We start from the raw sequence: 22,417 nt of genomic DNA on the forward strand, positions 1-22,417 counted from the left end.
TGAATCTTGGTGATGCACATGTGTAATTGGATAGTGCAGTTTTTCCTGCTGAAGCAAAAGCATTTGCCTCTGAACATCAGAAATGAATGGCATAATAGACAAAAGTAACATACGAAGGAAATCTGCTTTAATTAGATCTTGGGCAGTAGAAGATGCATCCAACCACAGCTTAATGTTATGCTGTTAATATATTATCTGATGTTCCACATCATCAGAGTCCAAAGGTCTCCTCCTCCTCTCTTTTTTGTTATAGGTGACTTGGTTCTGGTTTGTTCCTCTTATGTTATCTTTATCTTATCTTATTCTGTTAGTAGCTAATAACCACCCAGGGTTTCAGGCTCATGTGGATAGTAAAGCAAATTACTCTGGGAGCCAGACTGCATAAATGTGTAGATCCCAAGTAAATTAAACATGTTTCTTAAACTAACCACATAGGTGAATTATTAGAGAGGAAAAAGCAACAAGAGGTACTAATAGATTCACACTAGGGGTAATGTCTGAATTGAATTTGGGTGTTGCCCACATTTGGGATCTTTATTTTCAACGGAACTTAGATGGGTTAGATGCAAAAATGAGTGGGTTTTAAAAATAGCTTTATTAGTTTTCTGCAAATGCTGCCACCTCACAGTAGCTTAAATAGCAAGTGGTAGACGGGCCATATAAATGTGAAGACGTCAGAGGGTTATTTGTGTATTTTCAAAGGCTCACATCCTGCATCTCATTCAAATGATCTTGAAAGATTGTACAGTTACAGAGCGATTGAATTTCTCTTCCGGCAGTGCCGTGGGCAGTAAAGAGGCCGAAGGTGTGATGCCTCTGGCCAGATCTCTGAAATTCCTACAGCTGTTATGGTTCCTGTAACTAGTTCTAGGAAGATGACCTGTCGTCCCCTCTAGGAGTGTGCTGGACGTAGGTCATGATGCTGTTGCATGAGTTGCGCCTGTGGCACAAGGGGATATTCTCAGTGATTAAAGACCATGGCTTACCTGATCCACAAATAATCTGTTTCCTTGTGTGGAAAGCATTGGAGCCACAGGGTGGAATGAGGGAGTCTTAGGTTACCAAAAACCTACCCTTGCCAGGGGTGCTGTTACCTCTCCCGATCTTGCATAAAAGAATTTTGGCCAATTGTGTGCTGCATTATGTCTTCGGCATATCGGCACAGTCAGATGAGCATGATGGGTGTCCTCTTACCTTCCTCCTCACAGTGTGCTGGGTCACTTTGAGAAGCCCTTGTTCTTGGAGCTCTGCAAACACATGACCTTCCAACAGTACCAGCAAGGCGAGTATGTCTTTCGCCCAGGTCAGCCTGACACCAGCATCTATGTGGTCCAGGATGGAAAACTGGAGCTCTTTCTGTCTGAACAGGTGAGAGATGGGGAGAGCTCAACGAGAGGTTGTATTATGCCCTGCCATGGGATCCGCTAAGCAAGGGGTGCAGATAGCCTGGTTCTTCTCCTAGCAGAGCTGCTGAAATGAACAGAGGCGGACAAGACCCCTGCCAAATTTGTGTCCAGCTCCCCAATCATTTCTGTGATTTGCATTGGAGATCTCAGTGGAGCTTCTTGAAGGGGATTTTTTTTAAGGGTGGGGAGACACTCCAGCTGATTTCTGTCCATGGCTGGCCACTCACAAGTTTCCATGTGTGTGATTCAGGATGGAAAAGAGACCCTCGTGAAGGAAGTGTTCCCAGGTGACAGCGTGCACAGCCTCCTCAGCATCCTGGACGTCATCACGGTAAGGCCCTCCTTCCAACCCAGGCTTGAGGTCTTTTGAGGCTTTCAGCAGTACTCGGGGTGGGGGTGGGGATCTCTCCGCCTTGGTTTTGGTTTTGCTTTCTTCCTGTCTTTCAGTCTTCAGTTAGTTTAATCACGTGCCTTCAACAGTTTGTATTTTTTTCACTCTGCAAAAATATGTGCCTCTTTTTTCCCTGTGCTTTTCTTCTAGTAAACTTACATACTGTGTGTGTGCGCGCGCGCATACACACACACACACACACACACACACACACACATTTTTGCAGTTGGTTTTTCCTAATACATTTTTATATCCTCTCCCCAATATACACATTTTGTATATGTTTTTGTATGCATATCACAAAATACAGAGAAGTCTGAACATAGAAAATGTAGCTTGATTTCTCATTCTGGTTTGGAAAAGTGTAAAACAGATAAGTTTGCAGTGAAATGCAGATTGGACGGACTTTTGTTCACAACCCTCCTTTCCTCCAATTCCCTCCGTTTCAGGTATTTCTGTTTGCCTGTCAGATTCAGTGAGATTCAATCAACCTGTCCTATTTCCTGTTTTGTGATTACCTTCTCAGCTTTTTCCCAGTGATCCCAACCAAAACATCACTTAGTGTCAAATAACACAATATGTTCAGTTCATAGTTTGAGCTGATAACATGTTCTCCCACGGCAAGATTCCTCACAGCTTTGTGTGTGAGCATTCAGACTTGCAAGCGAAGTCTGTGTTTACTTTCTCCGTGTTTTGGTTGACAAATTACTCAAGAAGTCAAGCTAATTTATTTGCAGAATGCAACAGTAGGACCGGCTTCTACTAAGGCAAGCAGATGTCTTTAATCACTTGAGAAAGTTGCCTTTCTAAATGTGGAGCACAGCGTGATACGTTGTTTGTCCCCATTTCTACTGCACAAATTGTGCTGTAGGGAGAACTACATCCCTTTAAGGGTTTAGCTTCTGACTTGAGTGAAGCTTTTGCTTCGCTAGAATGGTCCGTGTGGTATGGTATGAATTAATTATAGGGTTCTAAGAATGGGCACCTTGTGTAGTAGGTAAGTGCATCCTTCCTCGTTACTGATACTGTCTGTAGGAATTAATGTTTTTTTGTAGACCATTCAGATCTCTTGGATGTCTTCCCAACAGGGTCACCAAAGGCCATACCGGACAGTGTCTGCACGTGTGGCCGAGGACTCCACGGTGCTACGTCTGCCGGTGGAGGCCTTCTCCGCTGTCTTTGAGAAGTACCCTGAGAGCCTTGTCCGAGTCGTGCAGGTGAGCATCTCTGCCGGTCCTCTGCTGCACTTGTGCGTTTCCTCCCACATCCCCTGCCCTCTTGTCTGCATGTGAGTTGACTGGCCCCATGCATGCAATTCCTCAACATGCCCAGGGCTCCTGAGTATGTGCCACATTTGCACCACGGATCTTGCCAGGACTTTGAGCAGGACTTCCAATAGTGGGATGGTAGTCGTGGCTCCGTGGAGGTCCTTAGCTCTTCACTTGACTGGCAGGAATGAAAAACAATGTAGCAATACAAGCTTGCTTGTATTAACGTATTTGATAAGAAAACATTTTCTCTGCAGTATTTTCAAGTGTATTTGCATTTCAGAAAGCATGCAAGAAAAGTAAACCCATGAAAGCTGTAACTGCTGGAGCATTTTAACCCTATATATTTTCAGACATGCAAATACCTTTTAAATGTGCTTGATCTGGGAGAGAAATATGGGTTTCAGTCTTTTTTTCTAATGTAAGGTATTACATGTGGATGTAATACGATGTGGTAGAGAAGTGGTCTCCACTGGAACTAGTTCACACATCCAGTGAGGGCTGTGTGTATCTTTTGCCAGAGTACCCCAAGAGTTCTATTATCTGATGACAGTGGCCCCTCAACTAGAAGCAGAGCTAACCTGTTGCAGGATAGATTATAAGTAAATCTGAGACAAGCATGGGCCAAAAGCTTGTCCTGTAGGAAGTGAAAGACAGAGAGCTTTCTGTTCCCAGCATTTAGCATTTTCGTGGGTACCAGCAATATGCAAACAAGCTTTTACACATCTTGGGCCATATGCTGCTTCCAGACAGAACTTACATACCTGACACATCCCTGCTGCTACACAGACTTCAGTCTGTTGATTCTGCTTCCAATTTCAGATCATCATGGTACGCCTGCAGAGAGTCACCTTCTTGGCCTTGCACAACTATCTCGGCCTGACAAATGAGCTTTTCAGCCATGTGAGTTTTTGTCCGTATCATCCTACTCAAATCCACGAAGGATAACCCTTTCCCCAACCCCTCTGGAACTGTTTTCAGTGCTAGAGTTCAGCTCTGTAATGTTGGAAGTAACAATCAATAGTCCCTGAACATGTGTAAAGTGGACTTCTCTCACCTGTGATTAAGATTTAATATTTTTGGATAAAGAAGGTGGGAATGCCAAGCACTTCCCAAGTTCCCATCTGCCTGTCTGACCGACAGTCTTTATCATTTCCCAGGACATGCAGCCACTGCGTCTTTTCCCCCAGTCAAGCCACACTTCCCGTACCAGCCCTGTCCGGCATAGCAAGCGGGTCATTAGTGCCTCCTCTGTTGAAGATACCAAGGAGAGTGCTGGAAAGCAGCTAGATGTTTCCCCCAGGGACCAAGGTAAGAAGAGAGTCTGGCCAGGACCCTAGCTGACTTATAAATGGAAATCAGTGGATGAGATTACTTCTTTGCTATTGGGGCGTCTTGAGCTCCAGAAGACACAAACGTGTTCTGTCCCGCCTCTGATAATCTATCTTGAGAGTCAGAATGTCTACCCCCATATCTCCTCACCCCTATCAAGACACCCATGAACACGAATAGGGATTCTGAGTTGCTGGAACATGGGCAGCAGAGGGCGCAGAAGTGGCTGTGGAGGCCTCTCTGAACGAGAGAATTCCTGCCACTTCCCAGAGGAAGAGAAGGCATGGTGGGGGTGAAAGGTGACGACGACAGTAAAAGTTCCGGAAGCCAAACCATATAAAGAACAGCTGAAGAAACTGTGCATTTTTTAGGTTGGAGAAGAGAAGACAGAGGCAAAATATTAACCGTAAAGTCATGCTTCGTAGTACAGAAAAGGAGATTAAACGTTAGGAAGAACTTCTTGACAGGGGTAGCTGTTGAACAGTGCAGTGGATCACCTGGGAAGGTGATGAAGCAGAGATTGGATGGTCTTGTCAGGGATGCCTTAGCGTGGTTTTACTCTTTCAGCAGAGGGTTGGACTTAATGGTACTTGGGATCCCTTCCAGCTCCAGAAGTCTGTGACTATGTACACCTCATTGCCTGCCCTGGGAGGTACAACTTTTCCTCTCTGGGCTCTGTGCCTGCTAAACCTGTGCCACAGCCAGCCCTGTGGATTAATGCCCACTCTCAGCTAGCCCACAGTCCTTCCGTGTTGCTTGTAAGGGAAGCTCACAACTTGTCTTAGGCATGGATCCAGCTGTTCCTTCCTTTGGAAGTAAAGAAAGGCTGAAGCAGCAGACTTAATTATGACTGTTGGAACAAGCCTGTACAGATGTAGGAACTAGCCGTATCTGGGATGTGGCAAGGGCACATTTGATTTTTTTCCAAGCCATGGAAGGTGAAAACCTTCTCTTTAGGTACTTTAGTACTTTGGGCAGTGAGCACATTTAAGCCATCTGATCCACATATATAAAAAGGAGTCCATACACCAAGATGACATCATGAGGTATGGACTCCTTTTTATATACAGTATGTAGATCATATGACCATGTATTTCTGTGTCTATTGGGTGAATCTTATCATTCTTCCAGGTGACCCCTTGAAGCCAGGTTTACTGGAGCCCCCAGCTGCCCTGCCATTGAGTCGTTGCATCTCCATGCCAGTTGACATCTCAGGTGTGTTTTTCTTGGCTCCTTCTCCTTTCCCATGATGATCCATGACTGTGGTTTGCCAGCCTTCATGGTTATGGTGACCATCAGGTTTTTGCCTCACCTAGGGATCCAGAAGGGGCCCCGCTCAGACTTTGACATGGCCTATGAGCGAGGCCGCATCTCGGTGTCTCTTCAGGAAGAGGGCTCTGTCTTTTCCAGGGTAAGTCTCTGAATCAGATACCGTACAGTTGCCCATGGGATTATTCTTTTGGCCTGGGCACAGAGGGGATACAGCATCCCTAGAAGAGACATTTTGACCTGAAATTTGGTTGGAGGTCAGATGTGATTAAGAGGGGTAAAATTTGGGTTGCCCTAGAGGTTAACAAAGACGCTTGGGCTTGGTAGGAATCATACATGTGAGGTCTTCCTTTTGAACGTCTTCCATATGGACAAACCTTTTGGCCTTAAGAGCAGGGCATGAATATTCCAACCGTGATGCAAGGAATAGTGGTTGAAGCCACACACCCCAGATGACGTTTGAAACCTGACTCTGAGACCATCTCTCACAAATGTCTACCATCAGTTTTTGGACAGTTGTCTACAATCTTTCTGCACTATCTGTGAAATGGTGTTGCTTAGCCTGAAGAAGTGGGACTCCTCCACAAAATCTTGCAGTGTCTTTGATTTTTAGTGGTCCAATAAAAGGCATCGCTCACCTTTACATTTCCATAAATTTAGTCTCCTGTCCTGTCCTTGACAGTCAATCTCCCATGAGTCCCGTGATCGGAAGTCAGTGACCGTGGAAGAGCAGCCCTCTGGGATCTACCACTACAACTACTGCGAGGATGAGTCGGTGACTGGCGACTGTCCCTTTGGGCCCTATCAAGGCCGCCAAACCAGCGCCATCTTTGAGGCTGCCAAGAGAGAGCTGGTTAAGCTTATGAAAATTGAGGTAGGGGGGAATCTTGGTGTTCTTGAAGGAATCCCTCTTTCCTTTTCCTCAGAATAAAATGTGAAATGGATTGCTGCCCAGGCAGGAGGATTATTTTAATGTTCAGTCGCTAGAAAAGGAGCGAGACCTCTGTGGAAGTTTTGCAGGGCAGGGGAAGGAACAACCATACGCGGCTTCCCCTTCTAGTTAGTAAGAATCACTCAAAAGGCTGCTGGTGGTCAATGCTGGGGCTTTTACTTGTTTGTCTGTGATAATTCTAGACTTCTTTTTGTGACAAAGCCCCCTGTCTCTTGAAGGCTCCCCGGAATCCTACCTCCTTGCTCTTTCTGAATGACCGCTCTGCCTTGATTTCCAAGAGGAGTAGGTGCCCATGTGGCTCTTGGCTTGCAGAGAACCAGCCTGGGTTTAGAACTAGTCGCTGGCCTGGTGCCTGAGTCCTTCCTTTTCCATCTGTAGAGGGGCCTTGACTGTCATTCTAGGCATCTCACCTGGGTCACAATGGCTTCGTAACCTAGATGTGGTGCCCATTGCCATCTTTTCCTCGCAGGATCCCTCCCTGCTCAACAATCGAGTCTTGTTGCACCACGCCAAAGCTGGGACAGTGATTGCCCGCCAAGGAGACCAGGTAAGCGGTACGAATGACCTTCGCGTCAGTAAAGTAGTCTGACCCAGCAGGAAAGGGATGTGGCAGCTGTCAACAACCCCCCTGCTTCTAGTGTTTGAATAGTAATAAATGTACAGCATGAGGAAAGAGCACATGTAAACAGTGCAGGTCATGAAGGAAGTGGATCTGTTCTTTCTTGCTTGCTTGCTTGCTTGCTTTCTTACTTTCTTTCTTCCCTTCTTGCTTTCTTTCTTTCGGTACAAAATGGCTGCCTCTGCTTGTAGATGGAAACTTGTTGGCCATGTTTTAGGAAGAAAAATGCTCTCCCAATCTTTCCCTTCCATATGAACTTCTTTTTCCAGGATTAACATGTTCCAGTTCCTTCTGCTTCTTTTTATATAATTTTATTTGTAGAACCTGAATAATTATCTCTGTGTAGCAAGCAGGTTTTTAAAAAAGCCTTTGCTAGTTCCAGTGCATGATTTTAGGTATCTTAATTGCCTTTGGGAAGGGAGAAGGAAGGGCTAACTTTCCCTTCGCCATGCACTGTAAGGTCTCCCCCTTGAAAGGTCATTGTTGTGGGGTTGATAGGGACAATCAGCTGAAAAATCTCCATATCCTCAGGGAAGGGGGAAGTTTCTAGTTCTTTGTTGAATTCATTCATTGGTTGCTCCACCTGTTCGTCGAAATCAAACCACAGTTAGCAGGACTACTGAGATGAAGTGACCACGTAATTATGGACCACAGACATGTTACATGTTTAGGGTTGCTAAGAAGGTGAGAGGGTTGAATCCAGAATAGGGAAGGCAATCACGAAGTGTAGCATCTCATAAACCTGATGAAGCTACTAGATTAGCCATGCTAGGTACAATATGAAGAGTCCAGTCTTCCACCTTTCTTTGGTCAGCAAACCTGAATGTCTTCTTCTTTTCGGGAGGGGGGGCTGTGCTCTGGTTTTTAACGCAGGTCTAGCTTGACCACAAGCACCTGCAGCTGGAGAACTGGTGCACTGCACACCTGGTTCCTTATTGTACTCATTATGGTCCCCATTGTTTTTTCTTTTTCTTTTTTAAATCAGAAAAGCCAAATATGGCTGTCAAACTTAATGCTCACTCAAGAGTTAGCGTTTATCTCATGTATTCAGTAGCACAAATTCTTGTCCAGTTTATTGGAGACTCCACAGCAATTTATAGTTCTCTGTTTCGTTCAGATCTTGGAAATAATTACTTTTTACTGCAGCTTCCACAGCCGATGGCTAGCATAATCTTAGTTTCTAAAAAAATAGTTTTCAATACCCTGTTTTTGCTGCCACAAGTGTTGCTGCTGGAGTATAAATCACAGCTTCTTTTGAAGTATCTGATTATTTTAATCTAACGTTAGGGAAGGCTGAGAATTGTCTATCAAGAAAGAATGTTAAAATTGGGATAGGGAGTGGAATGCATATTGACCCAGAAAACATTTCTAACTCCCTTTCAAATGCCAGCTATTAAGTTTCTTACACCTTCAGTGAAATTGGCAATGTTTTCAGAATTTGAAATAGAAAGTTTCCTTAAATCTGAATACCATAGTAACGGCGTGTATTTCCAGGGTTCAGTTGAAGTTTTCAAGACTCTTATAGGAAGAGACAATGCTCGTGCATGCAGACTTTCTGCTTATATCTCTTTTCTCTGACCCAGCCAGCCAGCCCTGAGCCTGTTCCTCACATACGCTGATCTCTTTTGGTAGGATGTCAGTCTGCACTTTGTGCTCTGGGGCTGCCTGCATGTTTACCAGAGGATGATTGACAAGGCTGAAGATGTGTGCCTCTTCTTGACACAGCCTGGTGAGATGGTGGGCCAGCTAGCTGTACTCACAGGGGAGCCACTCATCTTTACCATCAAGGCCAACCGTGACTGTACTTTCCTCAAGATTTCCAAATCCGACTTTTATGAGTGAGTGACACTTCGGTGTGCATACATGTTCACACATGCTTGTCGTACGATACCTAGTTTCTCGTCCTACGTGCTATCTAGATACTTTGTCTGTCAGGATGATCCGTCCTTTCCCCTCTGCCTTGTAATCTGAGAAACCTCAGGTTTCTTGGGCAGAATAAAGGGGAAAGTCATGGCTTCATTTCTGTTAATGAACTAAAACTAGAGAGAAAGGGCTTCCATGACCATGGCATACATCCCCAATGTAATAAGGGTGTCCTGTGTTCTGAGTGGCTGTTTTTGAAGTAGCAAAACAGCCACTCAGAAATCAAAACTTTCACATGTTAACCCTGCTGGTTCATCTCTTTGAAAACAAGGATTGGACTAGAGTGGCTAGAACTGGTGCGTCTTCATGGGCACCTCTGGATGTAATGCATACGTGCATGGACAGCTTCCGACATATATTGGCTCTGCTGGAATCTCTGTGGGATCCCGCAGTTTACTAAAACAACAACAACAACAAAAATAACACAACAGCAACTGTATTGTTAGCTCTGATTCAGAATGCCTTTCCTGAGTATCAGTCGGAGATATTTCCTGACTGTGTCACTGGACATGCAGAGGTAGACCTACATGGTGCCAAGGATGGGCTTTGTCGTCAGCCTATGATTTCTCCCTCCTTCAGGATAATGCGGGAACAGCCAAGCGTGGTCCTGAACGTAGCTCATACTGTAGCCGCTCGAATGTCTCCATTTGTGAGACAAATGGATTTTGCTATTGACTGGATGGCAGTGGAGGCTGGGCGGGCTCTTTACAGGTAAGGAGGAGGTACTGTTTCCCCATTGGCCCTTTCTGTTTTATGCCTCCAGGTTCCCCCCCCCCCAATTCCTTTGCAAAAGCACTTCTTCTCCAACCACATTCTGGCTTGGGGGAAGGGAGGGTTCAGGGTCTGAGCTCATCCTCCAGACAGAATTGTGGGCCCTTCCTGTTGTTTCAGCCTACTCACTTCAGTCACAACGTGGAGGATGAGTGGAGAGACAGAAAGCTTAGCACTTGGACTCTTAAGGCGAAGAGGGACACTCTTCTAATAGAGCTAATATCTGAAGCATGAGCACAGATGAGAGCATGTTGTGGCACTTGCAGTGAAAAGCCATGTTGATGATGATCTTACAGAGCCCCCGCTGGAGGATTACCTTTCCTCTTCTTTTCCTTTACTCCCAGGCAGGGTGACAAATCTGACTGCACCTACATTGTGCTAAATGGGCGGCTACGTTCTGTGATCCAGAAGAGCAATGGCAAGAAGGAGCTAGTTGGAGAGTATGGGCGCGGTGACCTCATTGGAGTGGTGAGTCCTAGTAAGAGGGACAAAACCAGAACTGGCTCTCAGAGAGGGACGCTGGCCAACGAACCTGCATCACTCACCTGGATAACTGTGTTGCGGCATAAATGCCACCTGCTGTTGTCCCCAGGTGTTCACACTTTCCTCATCGTTCACAAGCCATAAGTTCAAAGACTTACTGCCATGGTGTGATTGGTAGTAAGAAGAATATGTAAGGCTAAAGTTCAGAGCAACAGGCAATTAAGGGGCAAAAAGCTCTGAGAGACAGGTTAGCTCCCCTTCTTAAGAGGGTTATAGATGCTGGCGTGGAGAGAATCCTTGTGCCCGCAAGAGCTGGCTGCTGAGAAGAGAGTCTTAATTTTCCCTAAGCTGCCCTGTTTTCCAATCTGGTCTGAAGTGTGGCAATACATTCGGAGTAGCTGGAAATATCAGACTTAGAGGCAGATCCTCTTGAGACGCTAAAATTATGCTGATGCCCATTGTGGTGTTCTTCTGTGGATTTGGGGTGTAATTCCTGGACACTATATGTTGGAGCCAAAGATTCACTATAGGAGATGAATCCTCCCCCCCCTCCCCGACCTCCCCTCTCTTCTCTGGGCTTAAGAGGCAGCGGTACCCTAGTTTAAGATGGACTCATGAGCTGCAGCATCACCTGCTAGCTCTGGCCCAGGCTTGAGAAAACTCACTAGCTGAGCACCTCTGCTTTTCCCTAGCCATGGTCTCTCCTAGATACCTTTGCTTTCCTCTGAAATAATATTGCCCAATGATTGCCCTAATATCATAGGGCATGCTAGGAGCCGTGAGGCGGAAGCTACTTGACATGAGCCGTCTGTGATCCGTAATGTGGTTTTGCCTTCAGGTAGAAGCCCTGACCCACCAAGTCCGAGCCACCACCGTTCATGCTGTGAGGGACACAGAGTTGGCTAAGCTCCCAGAAGGGACGCTCAGTAATATCAAACGACGTTATCCTCAGGTGGGTTGTCGGGAATTCAACATCTAGACTTAAGTTCTCTAGTGGGACCTGAATTTGCATCCTTGTGCTGTGTAGTCAGGTTGGGGATTTCTTTCACCACAGTTTAAGTCTTCATGTATTCGTATATGTATGTATACATATCATAGGTATCCTTCAGTCTCGAGAGACTATGGTAACATGCTCTGCATCGAGGAGTGTCCTCTCCAGAGCATGAAGCCTGGGTAAAAGTAATATGGAGGATAGGCTGTTACTCAAACAGCAGATCCCCCCTCTCCACATTGCTGAAATGGTCCAATGGAAAGGCAAGAGCCAATACAACTGGTTCCAGCGACGTCGCAGGAGCTGGCAGAATGACACGAACTGCCTCCGGGACTCCGGCTCCGGATTTTGCCTCGAGCTTAACTCCTGAAGCCTTTTCCATGAGTGAATATAGCCACAAGGCAGTGGAGGTTTGAAATCAGAGTTTTTCTTCTCCTAGATGGGCTGCCTTCCATGGTATACACATGAACACCCAATAAAAAGATGAAAACAAACAAGAGACCAAAAATGAGTCCTTAAGATGAGGCCTTTAAAACTTTGAACCTTAAGGGAAATGTGAGGGTGCGTCCTTCTCTGATGGCTCATGCTCTCGTCATCCCTCTAGCAGGCCCAGAAAGAGGGGCCCATAGTCTGCTTCAGCTGCCCTTTGGGGTGCCTTGCTGTGTGCCAACAAGCGATGTTAGGCGACAGATTCAGGGTTCTGCCTTTGTTTCCTCTTGACTCTCCAACCTGCTTCCGTCTTACAACAGGTGGTCACTCGCCTTATCCACCTGCTGAGTCAGAAGATCCTGGGCAACCTGCAGCAATTGCGCGGCCCCTTTCCAGGTAGGATTGCCTGCACTTCCCCTGCCTTCTCACACAGGGCACCAGAGAGAGCGTCCGTGCTTTTCCACATTGTGGCATTAAAGAGAAATGGGGTTTGAGCAGTGTGCCGAGTCTTGCTGCCAAGCATACAACGCCCAGGGCAAGGCTGAGCACTTCAGTGGCAACGTGTCTCTTGTGTAGGTTCCGGTCTTGGCATGGCCTCCAGCTCAGAGCTGACCAACCCAGCTAGTAACCTCTCGACGGTGGCGGTCCTTCCAGTGTGTACTGAAGTGCCAATGGCAGCTTTCACCCTGGAACTGAAGCATGCTCTGAACGCCATTGGTGAGCTCCGCTATCGACTCTCTCTCTTTTTTCTATTGTTTTGCACCGGCCTTTGCAGTCATGACCAGTGTTCTTCTGGTTTCACAGGCCCAACCCTGTTGCTCACCAGCGACATCATACGGGCTCGTCTCGGGGCATCAGCATTGGACAGGTAAGTGGGCATGTTGTATTTTCTGTGTCGTGAGCATGTGCATGACCGCAGAGTTTGTATTATTTATTCTATTTAAAAAAAATCTTTATATATTGCCCAACTGGCAAAGTCTGGGTTGTTTTACAAGTATATAAAAAAGGACAGTCAATGCAATCCAGATTGCAAAATCACAGGTTACCAACCTTGCTGTAAAAACAGTAAAATAGCAAAATGAAATGAAGATTTTAAAACATGTTAGAGAAGAGATCTATAACAATGAACTCATGCCTATTTAAAAAAATCCAAATAGTAGCAACCAACAGTAACTTAAGGACTGAATGTTTGCTGGAAGAAGGAGGCATTTGCCTGGAATCCGAGACGTATTGAAAAGGTTGCCCACAGATGGAACATTAATAGCCTACATCCAGAGTTGCCGCTAAGGTGTGCAGCTGTGCAAACGCTTGCCATGCCATGCAGCAACTTTCTCCAGCAAGAGCACTGAAGGGGTCAATGTCCTTGCGGCCACCCCCAGAGTCTATGGCCGAGGGGACTCCGTTGGACTGTGTGTACTCTCTGTAATAACATAGGGTGACTTATGGCATTCCAGATGTTTCTGGACTGCAGCTTCCATGATCCCGATCATTGTTAGTGGTAGCGAGGGATCGTGAGGGTTGTCCAGTCATGCTGCACAAGTTCAAAGGCGTGTTTGCACAAAGCATAGAAAGTTGCCCTATGAGAAATGAACCTCAGGCACAGTATGCGGTGGGATGTTGTACCTGTTCATGCGGTTTGCCTCTTCAGGTGTTGTGTTGTAAAGGATGGTGTTCCACTGTCTCAGGGCGGAAAAGACACACTCAAGAGGGGAAGGACACCAGGGAGCAGCTTGCCTAGTGACTGCTCATATCCCCTATAAAAGTGTACTGTTGAGCCTTTGGGAAGTGCAGTTTTAGGGTTGCTGGAGAGGCGTGCGGTGTGAATTTTTCAGAGTTATGAGAAACAGGAGGAAGAGAGAGATGTATGGCTGCTCTTCTGTACTCTCTTCACCCATCTTCTTCACTCACTCCCCTTCTTAAGTGCTGGAACTACAGAGGATACAATGGGGAAAAAATAATGTACTACTGCCTTTCTTTCCCTCCAGCATCCATGAATATCGACTGTCTGGCTGGCTGGCCCAGCAAGAGGATATCCATCGCATTGTGCTGTACCAGACTGATTATACCTTGACGCCCTGGACAGTACGCTGTATCCGCCAAGCTGACTGCATTCTCATTGTGGGCCTGGGAGACCAAGAACCCACGCTGGGTGAGGTAAAGAGTGCCATGTGAAAAAAACAACAACACAAAAAACACGAAAAACCCAACGTTGGGTCCTGGGAAATGAGACTCTTACCTCAAGGGGGTGGCTTGTTCTGGAGGTGGGGTAGAGAGCTAGATAGAGGGTTTCAGTTCTCTTGTCATGGAGCTGTGGATGTTGTTGTGTTAGATGGGAAGAGTTAGCAACTAGAAGGGATCAAACACCAACTAGTTTATTGGCTTGTTTGTGTTGTTCCTTGCTGCTCATGCAAACTGGCTGGCCTTCCTTATGTTGTCCAATTGTGGCTGGTCTTACAACAGGCTTAAACTGAAGTCTTGTTCTATCCGTCATGCCATGCAAAGCAAATGACATCATCAGCTGCTGTGATTTTTTTTTAGAAATAAAATATTTCAGGTTTCTGAAACATTTCCCAAATGTCCCGAGGCTCCTGTGGAATCGCTTTCATCATCAAGAAGCCATTTGGGGCTGTGGGCTGGTCGCAGAGTTTTTAATTACCAGAAATCGCTGTCCGCAGTAAAGTCATCCCACCAACAGAGATTTTCAGTATCAAAGCCTGTTGGCTGCAAGAGATTCCTGATGACGGGGAAGATTCATAGGGGGCCTTTAAAGACTTTGGGATTGGGGAGGAGGGACCAGAAATGTTTCATTTCTGAAAAGTTGCTACAGCTGATGACATCATCAGTGTTGCAGAGCATAACTTATGGAACAGGGTTTCGACTGCTGTGTCTTTCTTTCTTTCTTTCTTTCTTTCTTTCTTTCTTTCTTTCTTTCTTTCTTTCTTTCTTGGGCATGGTGGTGGCGAGGACTGGGCGAGAGGGTTGAAGGAGCAACTGGCTGATGGTCAGCCTTGCCTAGGCAGTGGTGCAAGCGAAGGCGGAGGGCTCAATTTTTTTGTCTCTCCTCCTTCCTTTCCCTTTTCTTTGTGCAGCTGGAGCAGATGCTGGAGAACACGGCCGTGCGTGCCCTGAAGCAGCTCATCCTTCTGCACCGGGAGGATGGTCCCAGCCCTGCCCGCACGGTTGAATGGCTCAACATGCGCAGCTGGTGCTCAGGACATCTGCACATCAAGTGTCCACGTAGGGTTTTTTCACGACGCAGCCCCAACAAGCTGGTACCAACTGCCTCTGTTCTGTTTCCCCCACCCCCACCCCCACCCCTCATTTACTTGTCCCTCTGGGCTCCTGTTTGCTGAGAGTCTGTCCCTCGGTTCCAGCCCTCCCCTTTGCCCAGTATGGTCATGATGTTGCTGCTTCCTCTGAGGCTTTACTCGAGTGATTCTTCTTCAGCTGGTGTCCATTCCTCTGTTTCTTTTTTCACTGAAGCCGTGCCTCTAGAGGCCTATTTTACCCGGACTCAGTGTTCCATTCACACTTCCAGCCTCCCTCCAGGCTTCTTTGTTTTGATGAAAAGGAGCAGCTTTATCTTGATTCCTTTTTAAGAAAAAAAAGGGGGGGGAGAGAAATAAATTGGAAAAGGGAAATTTTTGACCCGTGCCCCCAGTGACAGTCTCCTATGTTCACCATCCCCTCAACCGTTGTCACCCCACATAATCTCCCAGGCTGGTGGAGGAATTTCAGTGTCATCTTTCTGTCAACCTGACTCTCTTTCTTTCCTCTGCTCTAGAGAGAGATGTACGAGAAAGTTTTTGAGAAGAGTGCGGATCGCCACAGCGACTTCTCCCGTTTGGCCCGTGTCCTTACAGGCAACACAATTGCTTTGGTTCTGGGTGGTGGTGGGGCCAGGTAATTTCGTCCAAAGAATTCAGAGAATGTTTGTTGGGTGGTAGCAGAGTGCGACGCCTAGAACTCTTTGAGCAAAGAATATAAGAACTACGAGCCATCCCCTTGTAACCTTAAGCAGAAAGGGGCTTGGCACTCCCCCCCCATCACTTGCCAAACTCCTATATCTTAATGGGGAGAAGTACCTATCTTTCTCACCTTAGCAACATATATCTTTCAGTAGCACCTGTGTGGTTTAAGGCTCTGGGGTCCCTGAAGCCATAAGAACAGAAGACCCAAGCCAATGCCCTTGGTCATATGATGAGTGCAGGGAGGGAGGAGTCTAAATTTATTTCCAGTTGTTCTGTTCTTGAACCAGGTAGGAGTGGGACAACATTGGGCATTCGTGTGTTGAGGTTCAGACCTGGTGCTTTCCTTCCCTGCAGGGGCTGTTCTCACATCGGGGTGATCAAGGCCATGGAGGAAGCTGGTCTCCCCATTGACCTGATTGGTGGTACCTCAATTGGATCCTTCATTGGCGCCCTGTATGCTGAGGAGAGGAGTGCGGTGCGCACAAAGCAGCGAGCCAGAGAATGGGCCAAAGTGAGCAAGTAACTAATGAGGCAAAGTGAGGGTGGTGGGAATAGTGGGGAGCGACAGAAAGCAAAGGGAACAGATTAAACAGTTTAGGCTGCAGCTGCATCTACCCTTACATGGGAGCACATCTCATTTTGCTCCATGCAGATTTATACCTGAGTAGAGAGATATGGCCGTACATTGTTGCCTTGTAGAATTCAGAAAGGAAGTTGAGTTTTTGGTGAGGTTTCTAGTTGGTACCTTGTGCTTGGTATTTGTAAGGCGCCTTTGTGGTCTGCAGCTCACTTGCATCTCATGAGGTTGTTGCGATACAGAAGCACTTGCATCAAATAAAACTCATTCATCTCTAAAGTGCCACAAAATTGTTCTGGTAGTTTTGGAGGACGTAGTTGTGTTAGTCTGTGCAAGTCTATCAGGCAGAATCCAAAGAAACGAAACAAGACAAGACGAAGACATGTGGCACTTTAAAGGCTATTATATTTTAATGTAAGCTTTCGTGGACACATTGACTTTGTCAGACATTCTGTTTCCATATGTCTGATGATGCGAAAGCTTACGTTAAAATATAATAGTTAGTTTTCAAGGTGCCACATGGTTTTATCTTGTTTCTTTGGATTGTGCCTAATAGGCTTGCACAGACTAATACTGCTCCTGGTTTTCAGAGCAGTGTATTCCAAAGCCTGGGAGCAGCCACCAAGAAGGCCCTTTCTCATGTCCTCACCAAGCAAGCTTGGGATAGTGGTGGAACCAAGAGAAGGGCCTCCCTTAAGATCTTGCAGCGACACAATCCTTCAAATAGCCTGAATTTGCAGCAGATTTTATGACCTCTTGAGTCACCTCTTTGATTTTTTGCCGATTCCTGTCTGGTGTGCCATCCCACCTTCCTTCTCTATCCCTTCACAGAGCATGAATTCAGTGTTTGCCACTGTGCTGGACCTCACGTACCCCATAACCTCCATGTTCTCTGGCTCTGCCTTCAACACCAGCATCCACAAGGTTTTCCAGGACAAGCAAATCGAGGTATGCCTCCACTAGCTTCATTGTGATGGGGAGATCAATTTTGTCCCCCTGCCACTGGGAGCTGTGTGTTAGAGCTAAAACATTTGGGCTCAGGAGCCCTTGATGCCCAGTGAAAGACTGCACCCCTAGTCTGGCTTGCATAAGTGCAGAATTTAGGAACCGCTGGTTCAGAATCCATTGTTGAAGAAGATGATCATATATCTGTTGGCAGCAGATAGATGCTGTTAGGTGAAATTCCTGAAGCTGCACTAGAGCTTCAGTGCTCTGAATGTGCTATGTCTTCTCCCCAGAATGAGCAGAATTAGAGCACACTGTAGTAGCTGTATTCAGTCCTGAAAACTCGTGTAGAGTACGCATGGAGAGGAGTGCTCCATCTTGCTCCTTGTCCATCTCTAGTTTCATCGTGGTGTTACACATGGAAGTCAAAGACTGTGAAAACGTAGACTTTCCCCATCCATGGGGGATCTCCTTGAGTCTCATTTGTTGAACCTCACAGGCAGAAGGCTTGTTGCCTCCACCGACATGATAACCAAAGGGGCAGGGGCAGGGTGCTCCCCTGTTCACATGAACATGTTACATGGTGTTTCAATAGCCAAGGGCTGGGCTAAATTAGGTACAGTGGTGCCTCGCATTACAACGTTAATTCGTTCCAGCGAAATCGCTGTAGAATGAAAACGTAATGCGAAATTAAAAAGCCCATAGAAACGCATTAAAACCCGATTAATGAGTTCCTATGGGCTTGAAACTCACCGTCCAGCGAAGATCCTCCATAGCGCGGCCATTTTCGCTTCCCGTGCAGCGAGGAATCTGGCCCAGAAAAGAGCGGGGAGCCACTTTTTTTTACCCAGCGGCCATTTTGAAACCGCCAATCAGCTGGCTGAAAATTGTCGTTTCGCGAGAATCAGTTCCCCAACAGGGAACTGATCATCGCAAAGCGAAATTCCCCCATAGGAAACATCATTTTGCGATTGCAAAAAGTTCATTGTAATGCAATTTCGTTGTTAGTCGGGGCGCTCGTCTTGCGAGGCACCACTGTAACTGGGAAAATGTACGTAAGTTATTCAGACTCCAGGTTTTTCTCATCTGTGGATGTAGGACCTGAAAGGACGTGTGCAAAGTATGAGCAGAGTTTTGAAAACTGACCTTTTGGATCACAACGCCCACTATTCGCCATGAAACATGCTTCCATGTTGGCGGGACAATTTTAGAAGCTATTTCTTAAAAGGTCACTTTCTCCAGTGATTTTTTCCTCTTTGGGGCTTTCCCCATCCCTCCCCCCACCTCTTGCAGGTGGCGTCCCCTGACTGATCCCTGTTTCCTTCCCTTCTGTCTGCTGCAGGATCTGTGGCTCCCCTACTTTAACGTCACAACAGACATCACCGCCTCAGCCATGCGAGTCCATAAAGATGGTAAGTATGAACTTCCTTCTGCACCGAGGGCATGACTGAGCCCAAGGTTCATTGCACACTTCTCTCTGCTCCCAGCCTTGAAGTTCAGCTGTCGCCCGGGAGGTCTAGGAATTGAGCCCCTAAGAAGCCCAGAAGTGGCCGTCACCCCAACCTTCTGCCCCCCACCACACACACACACATACACACACACCCTAGGACCACCATATACATCCTCCAGTTTTTTTAAAAAAAAAAATTCCCAAGGCAGGAGGCAGTTTTGACTGCCCCAAATAGGTAAATGGGTTGGTGTGGCCTTTTTTAGGGGCAGCAGAAATGGGTGACATGTTCCTGGCAGCCACTAGAAGGTACAATGAGGCTTTTCCAGTTTAAAAAGAAAAAAGAGAATAATTTCAAGTGGGGCATAGAGGTGCATAAAAGGGTGGGCCTCTGTAGCCTCTAAAAGCCTATCTCCCCCCCCCCCCCGAATATAGGGAGAGGTTCCTGTTGTGCTGGGAAACATAAGACTGAGTGAACCAGCTGCAGCCGAAGAGCTATGGCTGCCCACTCAGAATCCAGTCCAGAATCCACTGCTTCCATATTTCAGTTTTCATTCCTCACCCGGCATCCTGGCCCATGGAGACCGCCCATGTTCCCATGTGGGGTTGTTAACACTCAGCCCGAAACACAGTGAGAAGTCTGGGATAAGGACCCTTTATTTCCAGGACAGCTGTCTCTTTCCCGAAAGAAGAGCTATGTAAACTGGCAGGGGACGTGGCCATATGGCAAGGGTTGGGTGCAGACAGAGTCTATAGAAATGGCCTAACCCTGCTCCCTTTGTGAACACTCAGATGAATGTAGCCCCCCGTAGACCCCCAAGTCTAGGCTCTCAAGCTGGAAGACTACATGGTTCTCCCTCCAATGAGAGAGAGTGTGTCTCTCTTGTTGCTCTGCACACCTGAGTACACACGAGGGTCTCAAGCCAGTGAGGTATCTAGACTTCCTGTCCAGGACTTCTGGCTGCAGCGTCTTCCCTGTTTACAGTCCAGGCAAAGTTCTGACGGACATTTGACCTCTCCCAAGATCCCGGCCAGGCCATTTATATTCCCACTCTCGTCTTTTGTCCAGAAGCCCTCACACAAGGGGCAAACCCTAAGGGCAGTTCCATAAAGATGAGGCCAGGCAGAAATTAGACAGGGTCTGCCTTAAGGTGGATGAATGGCAGGCTGGGAAGAGTTGGGAATATTTAAATAGCCACCCAAATCTGACTTAAGGTTTTGACGGCTAGCCCGTTTGTTTTTATTTATTTCTAGGCCTTGATTGCTACTGCGTAATTCACATTATACCTTTCTCCAAAACCAAGCCGAGAGGGTCAGAGTGATCCAGGGGATCCCCCATTTCCCTTTGGATGGGCCAATATCCCTGGCACTTAGTAGTTTCTCTCCCTTGGCAGAGCAAAGAGAGTGTGGCGTAATCCAAGGAACTCTCTGGATTGCTTGCCAAGACTCGGGTGGGCATCCTCAGCTAGCTTTGGGTCTGCTCTCCTTAGTAACATTTCTGCTATTCACTAAACCCACTAACTGTGCCTTTGCTTACTTGTGGAGCATCCAGGCTGCGGGGCTGGAGTTTTCATCCCTGCGTTTCAAGGGAGGCTGTGGGTGTCGCTGGTTGTTCCTGGAGCTTGCAAAAAAGTTACTTTTTTGGACGACAGCTTCCAGATCTGGGGAGCTGTTGTTCCAAACAATCCCTTTTCCAAGCTCTGTTCCTGATGGGTTCTATGAGGGGTGGAGAGGTAGACTTGCTCTAGCAAAAGGTGGTGAATGAATGGACTGTGAAATCATCTTCGGAGAGGGATGGATCATGTCCGAGGCAGAGGGGGCAGGAGGGGTGGGTTTTGCTGCATCCCTTCCTTGCCGCGCGGACTGTTGCAAGCATTAGACCTCACCTGGGACATTGTCAGCAGCCATGCCCATCTGTGGGGCAAGGACTGGGGAGGCTGTAACTGCCTGGCTTTCTTCTTCCTCTGCCCACTCTCCTGTCCTTCCTAACAGTGCTAACACCTTCTCCCCCCCACACACACCCCATCCCCTGGTAGCCAGGTTTTAAATACCTATCTCTTTGTATGTGTATGCATGCATTGTCATTTGTTGCAATGGAGCCACAGTGTCGAGGCTGGTGGAGGGAGGGCTTCACTGCACATTTGGTCTCACCTGCAGTTCATAGAGCAGAAGAGGTGGACAAAGTGCTGCCCTCCAGGGTACAATTCCTTCCAGCCATAGCCTGCTCAGCCAGAGGGCGTGGACTGCTAGGAACGGCAGTAGTTCAGCAATATTGGAAGGCCGCTCTTTTGTTGTGGAGAAATGCTGGGTGAAGGGATGTGCTCTGCACAACCGTCCTTCAGGTGTTTCGAGCTCCAGTGTTTTCTGTGAGTTGCTGCTCCTCTTGAGAACACACTTCTGGTCTCCTTCCATGGGGGCTTTTGTGGGTGGGATGTCAGGCAAGAAAGGCCCATTTCCAAAGCCTTGGATGGGTGGCAGTGGCCGCGGTGGTGCTGGTGGTCCCTGGTATGCAGAACGTCTGTTGCCAAAAGAACAAGAACACATTAAGGTGGCTTATCTCATTCCTCTTAGCATGTGTTTCCCACTGAAGCTATTTTGAAAGAATGGCTGGTCTTTCTTTCTTTCTTTCTTTCTTTCTTTCTTTTTCTTTCTTTCTTTCTTTTCTTTCCTTTTCTTCTTTCCTTCCTTCTTTCTTTCTTTCTTTCTTTCTTTCTTTCTTTCTTTCTTTCTTTCTTTCTTTCTTTCTTTCTTTCTTTCTTTCTTTCTTTCTCTGTCTGTCTGTCTGTCTGTCTCTCTCTCTCTCTCTCTCAACTCTCCTTCCTTTTAACAGGATTGTGCATCACAAGCTTCTGTCCCAAAATGACCTCCTCACTTTGAAACTCTCTGTCCTCTGGCTGTCTTGGCCCTTAATTGCTCATAAAGGGCCCCGCTGAGGACAGGGCTCCATGCCAGTTATGTGTGATACCCTGGTTCCTTTTACACACAGCATGGACTCCCCTCTTTCCCCAAAATTGAGGTTTCTCTCATTTCAGGCCTTTCGTCCTTGTGGTTGCAAAGCCATGGATTCTAAATGCCTCAGCCGTTTGGAAAGGGGTAGGTAGGAGACAAAGAGATCTTGGAAGGTTTTTGCTTCTACAAACTACAAGTCCCAGAACCGTCACTTAGGCTGGCCAAGGGATTCTGGGAGTTGTAGTCCCAAGACATAACTGTTCCAGATGCTGGAGACAGCTTAGTGGGAGAGGCTTCAGCTGTGCTGCATCACTAAGCCTGTGTGGTGGAGTTGAAGGGGATGGAGACGGTGAAAGCCTTGAGCCTGGTCTTGTACGCGGAGGCACCTGGCAGCCGCTCTTCATAACATCACCGTGTTGGGATGTAGGCAGAGTCAGAGGGGGGTGTTGCTGCTTCTGCCTGAAAGAAGGAACAAAATTGGAAAGGGCTGAATACCCACAGATAGGTATTGAACTCCCTGGAACTCCACTGAATCTTCCCGTTGTCCCTCTTTCTCCCACATGCACTATGTTTTTTCTGAAGCTTCTGTCATGATGTCATTTCCTGTCCGTTGCACCTTTCCTCTCCCCTCCCCTTCCCCGTGCTCTTCCCTCTCCCCCTTGCTCCTTTTGATTGAATCTCCATCTTCATCCGG

The 22,417-nt window shown here is 47.0% G+C and overlaps 1 protein-coding gene across 8 annotated transcripts in view; it reads left to right on the top strand.

Annotated features, from left to right (window-relative positions):
• Nucleotides 1-22,417, top strand: part of PNPLA6 (patatin like domain 6, lysophospholipase) — a 61,819-nt gene that overhangs the window by 20,944 nt on the left and 18,458 nt on the right. For 7 of the 8 annotated variants that reach the window (XM_072991624.2, XM_078386655.1, XM_078386656.1 and 4 more), the window contains 22 exons: nucleotides 1,209-1,368; nucleotides 1,657-1,737; nucleotides 2,886-3,014; nucleotides 3,888-3,968; nucleotides 4,226-4,376; nucleotides 5,529-5,612; nucleotides 5,714-5,808; nucleotides 6,349-6,540; nucleotides 7,088-7,165; nucleotides 8,870-9,075; nucleotides 9,740-9,871; nucleotides 10,276-10,399; nucleotides 11,253-11,366; nucleotides 12,155-12,230; nucleotides 12,411-12,551; nucleotides 12,639-12,702; nucleotides 13,820-13,988; nucleotides 14,924-15,106; nucleotides 15,619-15,737; nucleotides 16,160-16,316; nucleotides 17,214-17,330; nucleotides 18,670-18,739. In XM_072991624.2, coding sequence (XP_072847725.2) covers nucleotides 1,209-1,368; nucleotides 1,657-1,737; nucleotides 2,886-3,014; nucleotides 3,888-3,968; nucleotides 4,226-4,376; nucleotides 5,529-5,612; nucleotides 5,714-5,808; nucleotides 6,349-6,540; nucleotides 7,088-7,165; nucleotides 8,870-9,075; nucleotides 9,740-9,871; nucleotides 10,276-10,399; nucleotides 11,253-11,366; nucleotides 12,155-12,230; nucleotides 12,411-12,551; nucleotides 12,639-12,702; nucleotides 13,820-13,988; nucleotides 14,924-15,106; nucleotides 15,619-15,737; nucleotides 16,160-16,316; nucleotides 17,214-17,330; nucleotides 18,670-18,739 — 2,723 coding nt within the window. Of the gene's footprint in view, nucleotides 1-1,208; nucleotides 1,369-1,656; nucleotides 1,738-2,885; nucleotides 3,015-3,887; nucleotides 3,969-4,225; nucleotides 4,377-5,528; nucleotides 5,613-5,713; nucleotides 5,809-6,348; nucleotides 6,541-7,087; nucleotides 7,166-8,869; nucleotides 9,076-9,739; nucleotides 9,872-10,275; nucleotides 10,400-11,252; nucleotides 11,367-12,154; nucleotides 12,231-12,410; nucleotides 12,552-12,638; nucleotides 12,703-13,819; nucleotides 13,989-14,923; nucleotides 15,107-15,618; nucleotides 15,738-16,159; nucleotides 16,317-17,213; nucleotides 17,331-18,669; nucleotides 18,740-21,806; nucleotides 21,868-22,417 lie in introns of all 8 variants that reach the window. The other variant, XM_078386659.1, reaches the window with a different exon arrangement.

The sequence above is a fragment of the Pogona vitticeps genome, chromosome 2 (assembly GCF_051106095.1).
Source record: "Pogona vitticeps strain Pit_001003342236 chromosome 2, PviZW2.1, whole genome shotgun sequence".
NCBI lineage: Eukaryota > Metazoa > Chordata > Lepidosauria > Squamata > Agamidae > Pogona > Pogona vitticeps.